The sequence below is a fragment of the Crotalus tigris genome, unplaced genomic scaffold (genome assembly GCF_016545835.1).
Source record: "Crotalus tigris isolate CLP2741 ecotype Arizona unplaced genomic scaffold, ASM1654583v1 scf7180000017771.5222438, whole genome shotgun sequence".
Classification (NCBI taxonomy): domain Eukaryota; kingdom Metazoa; phylum Chordata; class Lepidosauria; order Squamata; family Viperidae; genus Crotalus; species Crotalus tigris.
The window spans coordinates 3,420,727-3,440,325 of NW_024096622.1; the positions used below are offsets into that span (position 1 = coordinate 3,420,727).

The window sequence follows — 19,599 nt, forward strand, 5'->3', positions numbered from 1 at the left end:
CCTCCCTACTGGCAGAAACCAGCCAGGAGGGGCACGGGTCCAATAAACAGGTGGCGGCATTCATTGCCCTCACGGCCTTGTCCACTTCATCAGGGGTCACAGGCTCAAACTCGCTCCAGATAACATGACTAAGACCAGCCCCTGGCAACTCGGCTGGCACTGCCCAGTCGGAGTCCAGGTCTCTCTGAATCTGAGCGATTTTGTCCGACAGAAACTGAACAAACTCCTCAGCTCTCCCCTGCAAGGGTTCCTCCGCCTCCTCCACTTTAAGAAGGGAGCGGGTCACCCTAAACAAGGTGGCCGGGCGAGATTCTGCGGACGCAATAAGTGCGGAAAAGTGAACATGCTTTGCCGCCCTTATCGCCACTAAATAAGTCCTAAGATAGGCTCTTAATAGTGATCGGTCAGATTCAGAGTTACTGGCCCTCCAATGTCGCTCTAGACGTCTCTTGTGGCGCTTCATCTCCCGGAGCTCCTCAGTAAACCAAGGAGCCCTCCGGGGACCACCACCACAGAGAGGTCGCAAAGGCGCAATTCGATCCAGGGCCCCGGACGCCGCCTCATTCCAGGCCGCAACCAGGGACCCGGACGAGTTGTGGACAAGGGAGTCAGGTATTTCCCCAAGCTCCTCCTGGAACCGGTCTGGGTCCATTAGGCGCCTGGGGCGGAACCACCTAGTCGGCTCCCTCTCCCTGCGATGGGGGAGTGATGCTCTGAAGTCCAGCCTCAATAGGAAATGATCTGTCCATGACAAGGGCGAGATCTCTATTCCCCTTAATTCCAGATCATATCTCCATTGCCCCGAGAGAAACACAAGGTCAAGTGTGTGACCACCCCTATGAGTTGGATCCTGAATTACCTGAATTATGTTTTAGTCTCTAGGCCAGTGGTTCTCAACGTTTGTGTGACGGCGACCCCCGTCACACAAACGTTCTGCGCATGCGCGGTGCCGCCCCATGCGTGGCGCGCATGTGCGGCGCCGCCCCCTGAGGGGAGAAAATGGCGGATCGCCTTCTTTGGCGACCCCCGAAAAATGGTCGATCGACCCCAAATGGGGTCGCGACCCATAGGTTGAGAACCGCTGCTCTAGGCCTTTAATTGCTCTTCTCTGCACTTTTTCCAAAGTCTTAACATGTTTTTGTAATGTGGTGACCAAAACTGGATGCAGTATCCCAAGTGTGGTATTACTAAGATTTATAAAGCTTACTAAGATTTATAAAGCGATATTAATATTTCATGTGATTTTGATTCATAAAGTATTGTAGAACTTGCTATGGCAAGAGTTAATGATAGACATAAAATTGGATAGTTTTGAAAGTATGGTCACACTTGTGGAGAATAAAGTATTACATATTGTAGCTATTTGTTATGATGGCTACTTACTGTTTCTAAGATAAAGGAATACCAGTGACCAGCAAATAACTGATGTACTGTTTCTGAGCTCCTAATCACATTTAATTGGAGGCCTTTTTATAATCTTCTAATTGATATTTGGCTTGTATGGTGGATGAGATTAGGTTACCAGATATCTGAATAGGCAAAGGATGACATAAGAGAATTGGTAGGGATGGCAAATGAGGGAAAAGGAAGACATACTGTCTAATTTCTTGAAAATGCACTTTTCAATTTTTACCACAGTAATATATGAGGAGTCGTGTGATCTACAGACTAGAGTGATTATAAATTTGAAGGGGATGGGTTGAAGCCAATTGCTAGAATCAGGAAATAAAATTAATCAGTTGAGCCTGTTGACAGTTGAAGAAAATAAAGAAGCGATTTACAAGGTCACATTACACAAAAGTTTGAATGACTACTATTGTGAAAACAAAAATACAAGATACTTTTAAAAAGCTAGAAAATGTTTGATTTTAAAGCCATGCCTGCTAGATGGAGGACATGAAAGCAAAAAGGATATGTCCTCTATTTGCCCAGTGTTTGGTAACCCTAGATGAGATGGGTTTTGATCTTAAACAATGCAACAATGGCAATTGTTATTTTGTTCCTAATATAGCTGAGAGAATAAAATGTGTTCCTGTTAGCCTCAGATACTAGGATTTAGTTCACATTTCAGTGGTTCCAAAGCTATTCTTTGTTAAATAAATAGTTCTTATCCATTTGTTTGGAGACATATGAATTTTTCAACCATTTGGGTGAACAAAGCAAAACAAGCCAATGTTATAAATAATAGAATAGAATTCTTTTAGGATGATTGGATGACCTTTAGAAGTTAATAGCCTGGTTTTTTTTTGTTTCTGCCTTCCATTAATGTTTTCTTAGATAGGGTAAGAATGCACTTTCTCAGAACATTTCTGAATCTACTTATGGTCCTTTCAGGAGTAGGCAACACAAAACTCCAGACTTTTGTCTTCTCATTTAATTATGAGTTCTACAGTATACCGCATAAGCTAAACAAACTAGCAACACTAATATTCAAATTTATGATACATAGCTATATATTTTTCTTCCTTAGGAACGCTGGAAAGAATCTGTTAATAATCTTGACCAAAGATTGCAAGGAATTGTAGGTGATGCCCTTATATCAGCAGCTTATATTGTCTACAGTGGAGTGTTATCAGTGGGATATCGTCAACAGCTAGTCAATGACAGTTTGCAACTCTGCAATGAAAATAATATTTTGGTCTCTCCAAATTATTCATTGGTTAACTGCATGACCGAAAAGAATGAGGTAGTAAACACAGAGAGAAAAATAAGAATTAAATTGTTTTATTTATAATTTTATCTAAACACTTTTCTCAAATTTAACATTTCTTCCTCAGATTACACTTTCTATCAGTTAAAGTAATTAATAAATAGTTGTATTATTAGAATTTCTTCGAGAAAATATACTTCCTGATTTACAGGATTGTTCATTATTAACATAATTAGTGGATATGTGGGGGGGGACAATATTATAGGCAAGAATATAAATCTATTAAATCATTTTATAGGTCCGCAGATGGCAAAATGCAGGTTTGCCACATGATCAATACTCCACAGAAAATGCAATACTTGTTAAACATGGACAACAGTGGCCTTTATTAATTGATCCAGAAAGGCAAGCTTACAAATGGATATGTCAAATGGAAGGCAGCAAACTGCGACAAATCAGTGCTACAGATGCCAGTTATTTAAAAACAATTGAATATTCTTTGCAGTTTGGTGAATCAGTCCTTTTGCAGGTAATTCAACTTCAACACAAGCTAGTCATCCAACATACAAATCAAGAAAAATATAATGCAATCAGTGCAAAAGATGAGCACCTACACCAGTGGTTCTCAACCTTTTTAATGCCGCGACCCCCAACTGGTCGTAAGTTGAGGACTACTCAACCGGTCGTAAGTCGAGGACTACTCGACTGGTGCAGCACCGTTTGCAGAATGGGACTTTTGGTGGGCTCAACAGGGTAGAGACAGCCTGGACAATTCCTATTGGCTTTTGAAAGCCAATAGAATTAGACTCTATTCAAGAGAGTCTATTCTATTGGCTTTCAAAAGCCAATAGAATAAAAGGGAGTAGCACAGCTAAGGAAAAGAGGGAAAAAAATGGCGGACTGCATTGTTTGGCGACCCCCGTGAAATGGTCGTTCGACCCCAAATGGTTGAGAACCACTGAGATTGAGAACCACTGAGTTACACTATAACATAGGAGATTGAGTTACACTATCACATAGGAGGTTTTGAACTAATTCCCTATTTACTATTAAAAGACATTTAAAAAAAATAGGGCTGATTTTACTAATTAATATTGGATATAAACAACCACTAACAACTGGGCATTGGAAGAAAGAGAACTACTGAAGAACTGTACCTTTACTCCATCCTCCCTAGGAGGAAAACCATGATCAACAGCATCATAGGAAAGTCAGGATAGATAAGTTACTCTAAGGGAAGAATACCCATCAATGGTATCTCAGTACTATATCCTGATCTGAAGTTGACTGTAATGGATCCAGATAATCTGCTTCCTTCAGATTCCTTGATTTCAAGCTATAGAAAGACCACCTACTAAACAACCTTCTTCAAAAAGAGAAGGTCAGAGATTAGACCCACATGGCCAATGTTTAACTGAGCAATTCCAAATCTGACTGATGCTTCATATAATCTTCACAGCAGCCCTGAAAAGGTTCCTGTGACCCTTCTCTATACAAATATAATTGGGTCCAATACATTCTAACCATTATTTATTGTGGTATATGAATGGAATAAAAAAATTAGAGGCTAGACACTCTAGGTATAGACGTTAAGACTGCCCCCCATTGTCTAGCCTCTAATTTTTTTATTCCATTCATCCATTACCATCTGCATATTAAATTGACTTATTGACAACAAATATTTACAGGCACTAATAGCAGGGTTTTTTTAGTTTTAAAAGATTTAACCAGTTGTTCTAGCAACCTGGGTGTCTCAGAAGCTAAAAATGCAATCCAAACAATGTTGTTAGCAAATGTTGTCACTGTAAACATTGTCAATGAGTTATATTTGATATATATATTTGTCTCTTAGCACAGCATATGTTAAAAATTCATCCTCATCATCTTATCAATTGATCCAAAATCAATGTCCCCACTTTGATTCAATTTTTCCAAATTGCCATCTTTCTCCCAATTTTTAATGTTGGATTTTTTTTCATAAAGTCAATTTAGATGGGGAAAAGGATTAAATTTTTTTAGATATTACATTCCATGGCTTTTTAATTGATATAAATGTTTCCAGAGATACTAGAGCACTATTATATTCATGCTTCTTAGAATGTGATCAATTTATAATGTTTTGTGCATTTTAAGCCATAGCAATATATTAGTATTCCTCACTGGAAGCAATTCCTCATCAAGAAAAGAGCAAAGTATAGAGTATCTTAATTACTATAGGAAGTGCTTTTTTCAAAAAACAGGAAAGTTACTTACTGTATATGTAACATTGACTACAGTTTTATGTTTTTTTAGGATTTTCCTGAAACGTTGGATTCAAATATAAAATCAATCTTAAGCAAAGAGATCTACAAAAAAGGAGGGCAAGAATTCATTAGAATAGGAGATTCTGAAATTCAGTACAATTCAGATTTTCGGTAACTGCAGTATTGCTGAATGTTGTTATTTGGAAATTGTCTACTGCTAGATTAAAATTATTTAAAAAACAGTATAAAATATATAAAAACATGTGCATCACAGAATGCCATAGTGAGTTATGCACTATTAAATCCAGTGAAGTTCACAAGCAGTAGAGCTACCAGAACTTTCAGCACCTTGAACTCTAGGAGAAAAGGCACCTCAGAGCACATGTGTATGCATGCATAACATCAGTCAGTAATTCTTTATATCTAATGCATATTTTCCTTTAATTATGCATTTTATTATTGTTTATATGATTATGTTATAGAGGAAAACTACATAATCTGGGAAAAGATGCAGCTATTTTAAGGGGTTAACAACTTCTGTAGAGTTAGTCACAGTCTTTCCATTCTATACATTCAAACCACCCCACTCATGAACGTTTCTTATGCTCCTTACTGATTATTCCTTATTGAGTCACTCCAACTCAATAATGAGAATTGGCAAGTTGAAATGTCCTATTGTTCTATTCGAAATTTAAAAAGGAAAAAGAAAAATTAATTTCCAGTGAAAGGCCCTGAAAACATAACCAACTTTACAGATTTTTAAAATGCAGGCCAAGCAAGAGCCAAACAGATCTCTTCCATATGCCAGAAAACAGTCCTCAGAAAGTGGAGGGTGGAGCAATCTTCCAAAGATGCAAATCTTAACAATCAGACAGTGTTATACTGGTGTTCCCTTACATTAGATAGCCAAGTTTTAAGTCACTGAGTTATTTATAGACTAATATTTTAGATTAAATGCAAGTAACAAAATAAATGAAAATTTGGCTCTAGAAAAAAATATTCAAGATGTTAGATGATATTAAATGTTCTTTTTAATATAAACATTACGATATTGTAATATTTTGTGATATTACAAAATCACAAATTACATAACATATAAAAAAGTAGTATTTACTTCTTAGATCTGTGCAGAAGATTTTTCCCTAATGGATATGAGTTATAATTAAAGATAATATTATTATAACATAGATTGGTGTGCTGTATGAAAAAGTTTTATAAATATTTATGATTATTTCAGATTATACCTGACAACACAGAAATTCAATCCTCATTTTCTGCCAGCAACATGCAATATTGTTACAATAATAAACTTCACGTTAACATTCCATGGTTTGCAAAATCAGCTGTTATCTGCGGTTGTAAATAAGAAAAAACCTGAGCTTGAAAAACAGTACTGCAAGTTGATGGAAAGCATATCAATTGATCTGGTAGCATTACGTGAATATGAACAAAGATCACTTCAACTTTTGCAAAAAACAAGTGGTAAATAAAACTTTGAAAAACTTCATATATTTTATATCATTTTGCAGAGAGTGCAATATGTTATTAAATAGAATTCAAAGGTCAAAAACTTCATTTTTTTGAAAATAATGTTTCATTATATGTGTTCAAATGCTTATAATCTTCATTTGGACAGTAGCAGAATAAAATCTAATTCTTGCCATCTCACATGTTATCTATTAACATAATTCTGCATCGTTCTAATTATAATTGAAAGGCACCTTCTTACAGTAATTTTCATTGCAATATTATGATCATCCCCAAATGCCTTCCTATAACTCTCTATGCTTTCTGATATGTAGATATATAGATAATAATCAGTTAACAATGGTAATTGGGGCCAGAATTTCCATTGCTAGCAATGCAGTTGTAAAGCATGATGTCATGTAACTATGCCACTTAGGGATTGCAAACCTGAACTCCTGATTGCCATCATTAAGTGAGGGTCACTGTAGTTGCTCTATCAGTGAGATGAGCAGCATAGAAATTGAATAAATAAATAAATAACCACAAGTCATTAAGCAAAGACTTCCTCACAATTTCCTGTAGACTTCCAACAAGCAAAATCAATGGGGAAGATTCCAGGATCCAGGAATGTGCACAAGTGGCTGGCATTGCATGAACATGGCATTCCTTAGGATGGCTACTGCAGGATGTGGGAGGATGCAGGAGGGCACCTGAGGGGCTGGTGTGGCATGAGCACATGTAGTGGTATGTGGGAAAGGCCTTGAGAGACGGTGAAGAGTTGCTGTTTAGAGAATAATCAAATAAGGAAGGGCATAGCCCACAGTAGGGGTAATTGTGTAGGTTCAGAAGGGACTCTCCCTAACTTCTTGGACTTGCAAAACTGATGTTAGTCAGGTAGACAAGAAAGAAAACATGACCAAGAGAATTAATTCTGCTTTATTATATGGCTTTATTAACACAATCATGGAAGTCTGAAAATACAAATCTCCCACCATCTCCTTTATGGTGTGAGAAGATGGTTTGCATTTTATTATTTGAGCCCTGATGGTGCAGTGGTTAGAATGCAGTACTGCAGACTACTTCTGCTGACTCCCAGCTGCAAGCAGTTTGGCAGTTCGAATCTCACCAGGCTCAAGGTTGACTCAGCCTTCTGAGATCGATAAAATGAGGACCCAGATTGTTAGGGGCAATATGCTGACTCTGTAAACTTCTTAAAGAGGGCTATAAAGCACTTGAAGCAGTATATAAGTCTAAGTGCTATTGCTATTATTTACCTTTATCCAGTATAACTAATATACATATAGAAAAATATACACACAGGATGAAATGGAATCTTATATTTAAAAATATGCATTTCACAGGGATAGTTCTCATTATCTTACATTTGAGGCTGTCTCTTTATATATCACACATATTACATCCCTCTTCCAAACATGACATGGAACATGCAGTTACGACATTATTCATATTTTTCCTGGAACTCCAAGTAATGCTTGTTTGTCATCCCAGTGTATTCTTTTGGCAATTTTTATTTATAAGAACCCCAACAACTGGCATATCCATAAGTAAAAATATGTATTTCTCTGGGACCAGGCAACTATACTGTGAGCCCAGGAAAAGATGGTTTTAAGATAGGTCCAACAGCTGCAGCAAGGTTTCCTTTTTTTCCCCAGTACCTTTTCAGATCCAAATAGCTGCATAGTTCTAGTAATGTCATATAAAGCCATCTTTTACTTCTTTCATAACTTTGCTAACAAGCCCCCGTTGTTATAGTGCTTTCTGGTTTGTAAAGTGAATAGTTAATTTAGAAAATTTAATTACTTAATTTATTCTATTCTACAATTCAATTACACTTTTTTACAGGGCACCTTTTAGATGACCAAGACCTCATTGAAAATTTGCAGCGAACAAAAATTACCTCATCAGAGATTTTTCAGCGTGTAGCAGATTCAGCAGCAACAGAAGTCACCATAGAAGGAATGCGTAAAGCCTATATTCCTATAGCAACTCGTGGTGCTGTGCTCTACTTCGTAATATCAGATCTTGTACACATCAACCATGTCTATCAGTTTTCACTGAATTGGTTTCTTAAGATCTTTGTAGACTCTATAGATAATGTGAAGAAAAGTGACATTTCTCTCAGTGATTCTCTTTCAAGTACAAAAATAAGTGAATATAAGGTACAAAGTGAAGAAACATCAACCGAAAGTGAGACTGAGATAGATTATTTCAAAATAGATATTAATGAGATAATTGAAACACTAACGTATCATGTCTATGAGGTACTTAAATGTTATAATACACAAATTATTTTCAGCTAATAGGATTTGTATATATATGCAAATGTTAATGGTTATACGTTTTTTTGCAGACAGTTTCTCCAGCTTTGTTCAATAAAAATAAGCTATGCTTTGCTTTCCTACTGTGCACAGCAATCATGAAAAATAATTGTGATGAAAATTTATTCACAAATAACCTTGGATTTATATCAGAGAATGAGTGGAATTTCTTCCTGTACTCTAGCATGATAGCAAATATTAAGCAACCATCAATCTCTGACTATACTGGTAAACCAGAAATATTTATATTTTCTGTAAAGAAATGTGTAAAGATAGTAATGTGCTCTCAAGGATGGATTTCATCATCCTTGAGTAAATATGTAATATATATGTAAATTATAGTAAGAATTGGTCACAGAAGTAACCAACATTCCATTTTTTACAAAATATTTCCATTGAGCTAAGCAATTACTTTTAGATTTTATAGGGAAAAAATCCTTTTCTCTTGACTCTTAACTCTGTTGTTTTCCTTCAGCTACTTTATTATTTTCTCATCTATTTTAACAGTGGAGATAACCAGAAGTACCTGCTATCTATTCACAAGTAAATTTTTGACTTCTTCTATATTAGAGTCATAGAATCATAACTTTAGAAAGCCACACAGGCTTTCAAGACCCACTAAGCACCCACCTGCTGGGTGCTAAAATCCATTTTTTTCCCTATTTAAAAAATACCTGACAACTCTGGGTACTTAATTGAAGCATATCAAATGGCTAAGTATCTAATCTTTGCTTGAACACATTGATTAAGGGTAGAGGGAAAACGACTCTTTTGGTAAATTGTTCTGCTGTAGGATTATTCCTATTTTTAGGAAGTTTTTTTCTAATATTTTTCTAATATACAACTGGAATCTGTCTTCCAGTGACTTAAATTCCTAGTTCTTTGAAATCAGAGAAAAACTATCTTGATCTTTTTCTTTGTGACATCCTTTCTGATGTTTAAGAGTGCTATCATATCTTATCTCAGTAATCTTTTCTAAAACTAAAGATATACAACTCTTAGAGTCATTCTTCATAAGACTTAGTTTCTAATCTCGTCAACTTTCTTGCCTTTTTCTGAACTAATTCCAGTTTCTTTGATTCCTTCTTAAATTATGGTGCCAAGAACCAGCTACAGTTCTGAAGTTCTTTTGATCCAATATAATAGACTGGAATAATTACGCTTCATAATGTTAATTCTTTGTAGGATTTTATAGAGATTGGTATTTTGAATTAGTGAGCAAAATTGCTTTGCTGAACTTTTTTGCTTTTGGCCTAAGTAACAGTATGCAACACTGTCTGCTATTGTCACAAATTAGCATCCCCTTTTCTGGGTTGCCCGTATACAACTCAATTCTGCATGAAGAACACACTGCAGAGTATAAGCATAATACCTGTATATCTTCAAAAATTAAGTTTCACATATTGTTAAAACAGTATATAATATTATTGAACAAATTAGGAAAACTTTAAATCACTATAAATGTAGATGCATTTATGAATTATTTTAACAAAGCAATCAAATGCATGTCTAGGTAGAACAAAATTCCTCTTTGTTCAATATGTAACTGATGTGCTAGAGGAGGGTTATGTTAGCCTTTTGTTAAATTTAGGGGGCGTTATCCAAGTTATATGTTAAAGTGCCAAAGAAATATCCATTCACAGCTAACTGATTGTGTCCTCCTGGTGATCAAACCAAGTTTAGATACTACCACAGGATACAGCTTTACTCCACAGGATGGCTGAGAAGAGGAAAGGAAAGGAAAAACTGGGCATCTTGAATGTAATAGGTCTAAAGAGAAATTCTCTTTTAAATATCTTCTGTATAAAGCCCCCTTTAGGGCGATTCTGAAACTGATAACAGTTTCTGCATATATATTACTTTTAGCCACAACCTTTAGGATCATGATTGGTCAATTGACTGCCTCTCAGATTGGCTTTTCAATCCACTAGTCAAGATGGTCATGACAACATGGTCATATCACGGACAAAATTAATAATTTGGTTATATTTATCTATTGAATGAAAATCAAAATACCAATATCTGTCCTAATTAAATGTTTCATATTATTTTATTAGGTTCATGTGTAATTAACAAAACTGCTCCATTCCACTGGATAAGTGAAATGATGTGGAAAGAATGTCAGTACATGAGTACTCAAATACCAGCATTCAGCCTATTGTGCGGTTCTCTGTCAACATATCCTCAACAGTGGAAAGATTTTCTAGATAGTGAGAATGTGTATAATTTGATTAGTACATGTTATACACCATTATCACCAAAGCAAGGTAATGCTAAAATATAATGATTTTCCTGGGCTTACACAGTCTCAAGAAAACGCAAGTTTGAAGTATCTATACATCCACTATCTCTACTTTTTCCAAAACCACCTGGAGGAGGATTTGTGCTAATTGTTTTTTCCAACTAGATGTTAGAAATAAATCAATTAAATCATGTATCTAAATGTAGATGAGAAATGTATATCTGTGCAAAAGTCAGAAAGTTGTATGCCTTATACATTTCATGTACTTTATGTAACTATAATATATTTTATTTATTTGGGAAATTTATATTGCTGTCTACTCAAAGCGGTTTACAGGAAACAAAAAACAATATAAAAGAAATAAAAATAATAATAACCCACCATCATCCATCCCAGTGACAACACTTATACCAGCCTTTTAATGAGCTCCATGCCACTCTGGGTTCCCCAAGGCCGCTGGCAGAAACACATCTTCAGGGTCTTCTGAAAGAGTGTCAGAATGGGGGCCAGTCTAATTTCCAGAGGAATGATGTTCCAGAGGGAGGGAGCCACCATGAAGAAGGCCTTTCTTCTGGGTCCACTAGATGTATCTCCTTGGGGGATGGGACCCTTGCCTCCTCACTCTAGTGGGTCCGATGAAGGGCTTTAGAGCTGGCAACCAGCAAATTGGCAACCAGTGCAGCTCCCACAGGAGAGGTGACACATGTGCATACCAAGGTCTGCACAAACCCACTTTAAAAGTTGGTCAATGTTAGTCATATTGTCCGATCCTTTGAAGATAAGAGAATAGTTGAATTGCTTCAGAGCAGTATACTTTCCCACATAAAATAAATCACATTCTCCATAGAATATGTATATTAATGTGAAACAATGATTTGCTGATCAATGAGTAGGAGGATAACAATTAAATGTAAAAGTTTATTCAACAAGAATTGTTGAATTTGTTCTGCAGGATCTCATACTAAAATGAGACAATTATAGAATTTCTAAACATATACAATAAACATTCATTATATGCTTTTTCTTGATGTATTTTTGCACATACTGAGTTCTTTTTGTTCCTTATATGGCCTTTTAAAACACTGATTGCTCACTTCTCTATCCTAGAACATCTTGGCTTGCATACTGATGTATTATTTGTTTTCTTGCGCATGACCTTTAGAAATTATCAGACAACCCATGCCTCATTGGATTATCATTTCAGAGATATTTCCTTACATAAATAAAGAAATAGAATGACCAAGATGAGCAAATAATTAAGCAGTGGAAGTTCCTTCCTTCCTTTTTTTCCTTCCTTCCCCATTCCCTCCTCCCCTTTCCCTTCCCAGCAGGCAGCTAAAGGGCTGCTGCTGGGTGGAAGAGCAAGGGATTATAAGATTGGCTGGAAAACTCACAAAACGTGGAAAATAAAGATTATGTGCAGCAGCCAAGTAGAGCAACAACAGCCACTAGTAATAAAGCAGCTATAACTTCCCCAAATTTAATTCTTTCATGAATCTGGGTTCCATATTTCTGACACATTCTATAAGTTATTCCATTTGAGGTACCTTGATTCAAAAATTGTTTCCTATGAAGTACAATTTCACTCAGTTAAAAGTCATGATGAGAATTTTAGTAAAGGGCATCTTGTTTGATCCCACAATATACTTGGAAAGTTTAATTACATTATATTAAACAAAGTTTATAATACTAGAAAAAGTACCAATTTGTTACAATGTTTATACAGTATAATTGTTAAATATTTGAACATTTCAGTAAGTATTCAATAATTACTTTAATCTGTTAGCAGACTCAGAATCACAGCTAGCAAGAGAAAGTGAAGATGATGAGGAGAGTATACCTATAATTTTTCCTTGGGAGAAGCTTTCTCCATTTGAAAGACTTATCCTGGCAAGTAATGAAAATATTACTGGTTTAAACTATTTTTGGCATCTAGAAAGGCCAGGCTTCTAACTGATTTGAAAGATATCTAACAGTTAATGATATTGGCATACAAATTCAGAAACTGTATTGTATTGGGGTGGCCAAACATTTTTGCTTGGGACTACTAGACTGTCATCTCTTGCTGTTTCTGAGGACTGTGAGGGCATGATTTTGACATTTCAAGTGTGGGAAAGGATGATTTTTTTCAGATCTTTTGTTAGTTTTTCTCATAATTGAAAAGAGGGATAAGGGAGGGGCAAAAATCATGTACTTGTGTTTTTCCACTAGGCAAGACCCAGAACTAAACATCATAACACTTGGTAAAATCTGATTTTTGTAAAAAAAGATGTTATCATTATCACTTTTATTTTGCTAGATAAAAGTTCTACGTGCAGAAATGTTGAACCGTGCAGTACAAATATTTGTAACTGAAAAATTAGGAACTAGGTATCTTCAGACTAGAGGAATTAATTTAAAAGGAATGTATGAAGAATCTGATTCTACAACTCCACTAATTCTCATCCATACTCATGGTGAGCATTTTATAGAGTGTATATGCATCTCTGTGTACAGCATATGTGTATATATGTATTAGTTTATAAATTATTTTTTATATTTACTGTATATCAATGTAAACAATACATTGATCATCTAAAACTACTTATTACTGACAAGATTAGCACATCCTGATTGCTTCCACTCATCTTATCCAATCCAGCAGAAGAGGCATGCTGTGGGTAACGCCCACCTTTGTATAATATCATCCCTCCAGAGATTAGGTTAGGTCTCAATTGTATATTACCGTATATGCTGGCGTATAAGACGACTTCCGGAAGCGCTAAACTCGGTGCCAAAGATGGGGGTCGTTTATATGCCGAGTCGTCTTATACGCCGGAAATACTGGTAGTTTCCGGAGTATAAGACGACGTTCTAGGAAGGCGACTCGGCGATAAAGACGGGGGTTGTCTTATACGCCGGGTCGCCTAATACGCCAGCATATACAGTACTTTAAAATTCTCCAAATCAATACAGATAGTTCTTGACTTTTGACCACAATTGCACCCTAAATTTTTGTTGTTAAGTGAGACATTTGTTAAGTGGGTTTTGCCCCATTTTACGACCTTTTTGCCTCAGTTGTTAAGTGAATCATTGCAGTTAATAAGTTAGTAAGCTGGTTATTAAGTGAATCTGGCTTCCCCATTGCTTTGCTTGTCAGAAGGTTGCAAAAGGTGATCACATGACCCCCTGGAACACTGCAACTGTCATAAATATGAACCAGTTTGCCAAGCATCTGAAGTTTGATCACATGACCATGGGAATGCTGCAAAGGTCATAACTATGAAAAATGGTCATAAATCACTTTTTTCAGTGCCATTGTAACTTTGAACGGTCACTAAATGAATTGTTGTAAGTCGAGGACTACCTGTATGTATATTTGAATCTAGAATTTTTAATCAAATCCACTAAATATGAAACGTCCCTTCATTTTTTCACATTTCCAATATAAATTTGAAGTGCCTTTATAGTTTCTAGACAATTTCTCTGGTGACATTTATTTTCTCATTATTCTATTTGTATATTATAAGCATTTTTTAGCTCACTTCGTCATATGTACTTTCACTTGTTCTTCTTTTGTTGTTGTTGTTGTTTTATATGCATAAATTACACAGAATTTTGTGACTGAGATAGCATAGAAATATATATATATATATATATATATATATATATATATATATATATATATATATATATATATATATATATATATATCCTTAATGGTTATAAAAATATGAATCCCGGGCATATTTGTTCAATGATGCAATCTTCGATCTCCGGGAAGAGTATACTCCAGTTATTTATTGTTAAAACCACATTTAAAACAATAAAAACAGTTATATACAAAAATTAAAACAACTTAGCTTTCGCTGGTCCTCTGCCAGCATCCTCAGAGTGGGGCTTAGGGGGTGGGAAGTTCTTTTTATCCCCTTGCTGATCCAATTGCCTACTCATTGCCCTCGTGACAGGGCCACTCTTTCTGATTGCCTGTGACAACCTTGCCTGTTCCGCCCTCTCTTTTTTGCACTCTAACATTGATTTTTCTTGCTTTGTCATCCTTATGCTGTCTCCCCCTCCCTGTGCTGTTATCAGTAGCCGGCTCCTGGGCTGCTGATCTGCCTGCCGTTTTTGCATACCATTGCCAGTTCATATTACAACTCCCTCCTTCAACCCCCCTCCTCTCCCAGCCTGCCGATTCATACACCCTTTGTTGTCCATTCCTGTCATCCTTCCCCCTCCTTCCTTCAACCCTCCCACCTGTTGATTAACCTGTTGCTCCTGCCTTTCCCCAACCATACTTATTGATGTTCTCTTCCTCAATATCTTTTCCTTCCTGATCCGCTGCTCTACCTGCTGTTCCTGTTTACCCTCCTCCCCCACTGTCCATCTTCCCCTCTCCAATGTCCTCCCCATCATCTGCTGACTTGCCTGTTGTTCATCCATTTCTATACATTCTCTCTTGTCTAGCATTCCTCCTCCTCTGACCTGCCATCCTACATGCTGTTCCCACATGCCAACATCCATTCCTGTTAAACACTCCTTCTTAAGCTTTCCTCCCCCCCAATCTGCCGTCCTACCTTCTATTCTTATCTGCCCTTCTCCTTTCCTGTCAGTCCCCCCCTCTCCTGTTTCCTCCCCCCTCTCCAATAAAAAGAACTTCCCACCCCCTAAGCCCCACTCTGAGGACGCTGGCAGAGGACCAGCGAAAGCTAAGTTGTTTTAATTTTTGTATATAACTGTTTTTATTGTTTTAAATGTGGTTTTAACAATAAATAACTGGAGTATACTCTTCCCGGAGATCGAAGATTGCATCATTGAACACACACACACACACACACACACACACACACACACACACACACACATATATATATATATATATATATATATATATATATATATATATATATATATATATATATATATGTAGGTCTTTGGTTGTTCGGGTTTTCTCCCACGTAAAATTGGAAGTGTCTTGGCGACGTTTCGACGAGTATATATATATTTCGACGTGTATATAGACGTGTATAAAAAGATGAGAGAAGCCTGTAATTGTCATCATAGGTGGACCTCAACTATGAGAGACAAAATGAGAAAACAAATCCAGACAATCACATTGTCTGATTTGGAAAGAATTTATTTGCAAATTATGGTGGAAAATAAGTATTTGGTCACCTACAAACAAGCAAGATTTCTGGCTCTCACAGACCTGTAACTTCTTCTTTAAGAGGCTCCTCTGTCCTCCACTCATTACCTCTATTAATGGCACATGTTTGAACTTGTTATCAGTATACAAGACACCTGTCCACAACCTCAAACAGTCACACTCCAAACTCCACTATGGTGAAGACCAAAGAGCTGTCGAAGGACACCAGAAACAAAATTGTAGACCTGCACCAGGCTGGGAAGACTGAATGTGCAATAGGCAAGCAGCTTGGTGTGAAGAAATCAACTGTGGGAGCAATAATTAGAAAATGGAAGACATACAAGACCACTGATAATCTCCCTCGATCTGGGGCTCCACGCAAGATCTCAACCGTGGGGTCAACATGATCACAAGAACGGTGAGCAAAAATCCCAGAACCACATGGGGGGACCTAGTTAATGACCTGCAGAGAGCTGGGACCAACGTAACAAAGGCAACCATCAATAACACACTATGCCGCCAGGGACTCAGATCCTGCAGTGCCAGACGTGTCCCCCTGCTTAAGTCAGTACATGTCCGGGCCCGTCTGAAGTTTGCTAGAGAGCATTTGGATGATCCAGAAGAGGATTGGGAGAATGTCCTATGGTCAGATGAAACCAAAGTAGAACTGTTAGGTAGAAACACAACTCGTCGTGTTTGGAGGAGAGAGAATGCTGAGTTGCATCCAAAGAACACCATACCTACTGTGAAGCATGGGGGTAGCAACATCATGATTTGGGGCTGTTTCTCTGCAAGGGGACCAGGACGACTGATCCATGTACAGGAAAGAATGAATGGGGCCATGTATCATGAGATTTTGAGTGCAAACCTCCTTCCATCAGCAAGGGCATTGAAGATGAAACGTGGCTGGGTCTTTCAGCATGACAATGATCCCAAACACACCGCCCAGGCAACGAAGGAGTGGCTTCGTAAGAAGTATTTCAAGGTCCTGGAGTGGCCTAGCCTGTCTCCAGATCTCAACCCCATAGAAAACCTTTGGAGGGAGTTGAAAGTCCGTGTTGCCCAGCGACAGCCCCAAAACATCACTGCTCTAGAGGAGATCTGCATGGAGGAATGGGCCAACATACCAGCAACAGTGTGTGCCAACCTTGTGAAGACTAATAGAAAACGTTTGACCTCTGTCATTGACAATAAAGGATATATAACAAAGTATTGAGATGAACTTTTGATATTGACCAAATACTTATTTTCCACCATAATTTGCAAATAAATTCTTTCCAAATCAGACAATGTGATTGTCTGGATTTGTTTTCTCATTTTGTCTCTCATAGTTGAGGTCTACCTATGATGACAATTACAGGCCTCTCTCATCTTTTTAAGTGGGAGAACTTGCACAATTGGTGGCTGACTAAATACTTTTTGCCCCACTGATATATATATATGGAAAATTTGTATTGCTGCTTATTATCTCACAGTGACTCAAGCCACTTACAGAAAATAAAAGCACAATATAAAAGAAATAAAAATAATAAAATAATAACCCCCACCTCAAGTAACAAGCTTGTATAGCTTCTTACTTAGTCTTTTCTATAATACACAGGGGGAAAAAGTAGGATGGTTTCCTAACCTGCACCTGTAAATGTCATAGTGATCATCTTACATTCACCCCCTCCCTCATTCCTTGGCAAAAGCTCTTTTCAAAATCAATTAATCAAGAGATCGTTACAGCATTGCAGGGTTGTAGCAAAATTGAAAAAAATATGGCATGTGTTGACACTCTTTCTTTCATAAAATTATGAAAGTGCAGGAATCCTGTTTTCCTTCCACAAAGTTTTCTTCCAACATAAAATACTATATTATATGTTTTCTCATTCTATTACAAAAGATATATGTATCATTTCACTGACACTATATGTCAGAATAACATTCTTCTAAGTAAATAAATGCATTTTCACATGAAATAATGAAATGATATTATTTTATATATTGTATAGGGATAGACATTACAGCAGTTGTCTTACGCTTTGCTCAAGAAATAAAAAAAAGTACACAAAATGTGCAAATGCTATCTCTGGGACGTGGCCAAGGCAGCAAAGCAGAGGAATTAATATATAAGGCACAAATACTAGATGAACAGTGGGCATTCCTTCAGAACTGCCATCTTGCAACTTCATTTATGCCGAGATTGTGCAAAATTGTTGATTCGTAAGCACTTTTTACAATTATTTGTATACGTGATTTATTCTCTGATGATAAGGAACCAGAATAGGCTAATTTTAATACTGTTCGGTTCTTGTTAGTTAATCAGCTTGTTTTTTCCTGGAGACATTTCATTATCAGACTAAGTAACATTATTATGTGAAAGAGTAGAATTTGCTGACTGTTTATATATAGTAACTTGCACTACTAGCCTTGGCGGGAATGTGACTCCCAGTTGAAACTGTGATTGAGCCTCTCCTTGTGTTGCAAGGTTAGGTTTTTATCATCTCTTTTGATTAGTGTTCATGGAAATAGGTAGTCGTAATTACAGCCCTTACGTTGTATGTTATAGGTGATTCCACTTCTTGCTGCTGCTGGGTCTTTTGATTTGCTCAAAATGTTTTACAGAGATTTGCCATCATTTCCTCTACTGATGAAGATATCCAAAAACAATAGTGTTTTGTAATCTATAGAAAGGTATATCAAAAACATCTCTGAAATAAACAACACACTGCTACAACTATACAGCAACAACAAATCTCTCCAAAATATCTTAGTAAAATAAAAGACTGATCCATGTTACTTAGCTTGGTAAGGAAACATCTGCAAGAAAACAACCAAGCTCACAGAGCACCAAGAATCCAACAGTCCAAACTTGAGCTACATGTATTCCCCTCTACTACAATCTTAATGTGCATTATTTATTTTTTTTGCAAAAAAAATGGAATATTAGGCGACTCTTGCTAAAACCTGTTGCTGCACAAGAGGCCTTTATCTGAATGACACAGTGCCAACCTGCATCTTTCTCAGTCACATATTCACTTGTTGGCCATTTTGTATCCAATTTAAGGAAAGGATTGTGGTAGATAAACAAAAAGAGAATGATTCAAGAGTGGCTGACAATAAGAGCAATCTCATTTTTTAGACATTTATTTATAACATCTTTCTGGAGTGCTACATTCTGCCAGAAATTACCTCATTCCAATGTCCTCTAAATTCCATTAGCATTCATTTTGATACTTTAAAGTGACCAATACAGCAATAATTTTGCTGCTGGGACCATAGACATCAACATTATTGCTGATAACCATAATACCCTTATAGTTTCTCCGGACAGTTTTATTACCTGACCATATGATTATGTTAAGAAAACCAATGCTATTTGCTTTTTGAGAATTGGCCCTAAAAGACTAGGTTTTAAGTATTAAACAACTGATTTTGAAATCCATCTGTACTGACTTGAACATAAGTAGCAGAGACATGTGCAATTGTGCATTTTTAAAAAAAAAAAAAAAAAAACAATCCATTTTGCTGTCAGCTGCACCATGAAAATT

General features: G+C 36.7%; 1 protein-coding gene across 1 annotated transcript in view; it reads left to right on the top strand.

Annotated features, from left to right (window-relative positions):
• The window catches only part of DNAH14 (dynein axonemal heavy chain 14), a 210,655-nt gene that overhangs the window by 167,119 nt on the left and 23,937 nt on the right, over positions 1 to 19,599 (top strand). The window contains exons 63-72 of the mRNA XM_039341573.1: positions 2,471 to 2,686; positions 2,949 to 3,179; positions 4,943 to 5,064; positions 6,131 to 6,375; positions 8,224 to 8,642; positions 8,732 to 8,927; positions 10,757 to 10,966; positions 12,731 to 12,831; positions 13,241 to 13,397; positions 18,061 to 18,271. Of these exons, the coding sequence (XP_039197507.1) occupies positions 2,471 to 2,686; positions 2,949 to 3,179; positions 4,943 to 5,064; positions 6,131 to 6,375; positions 8,224 to 8,642; positions 8,732 to 8,927; positions 10,757 to 10,966; positions 12,731 to 12,831; positions 13,241 to 13,397; positions 18,061 to 18,271 (2,108 nt within the window). The remainder of the gene's footprint in view (positions 1 to 2,470; positions 2,687 to 2,948; positions 3,180 to 4,942; positions 5,065 to 6,130; positions 6,376 to 8,223; positions 8,643 to 8,731; positions 8,928 to 10,756; positions 10,967 to 12,730; positions 12,832 to 13,240; positions 13,398 to 18,060; positions 18,272 to 19,599) is intronic.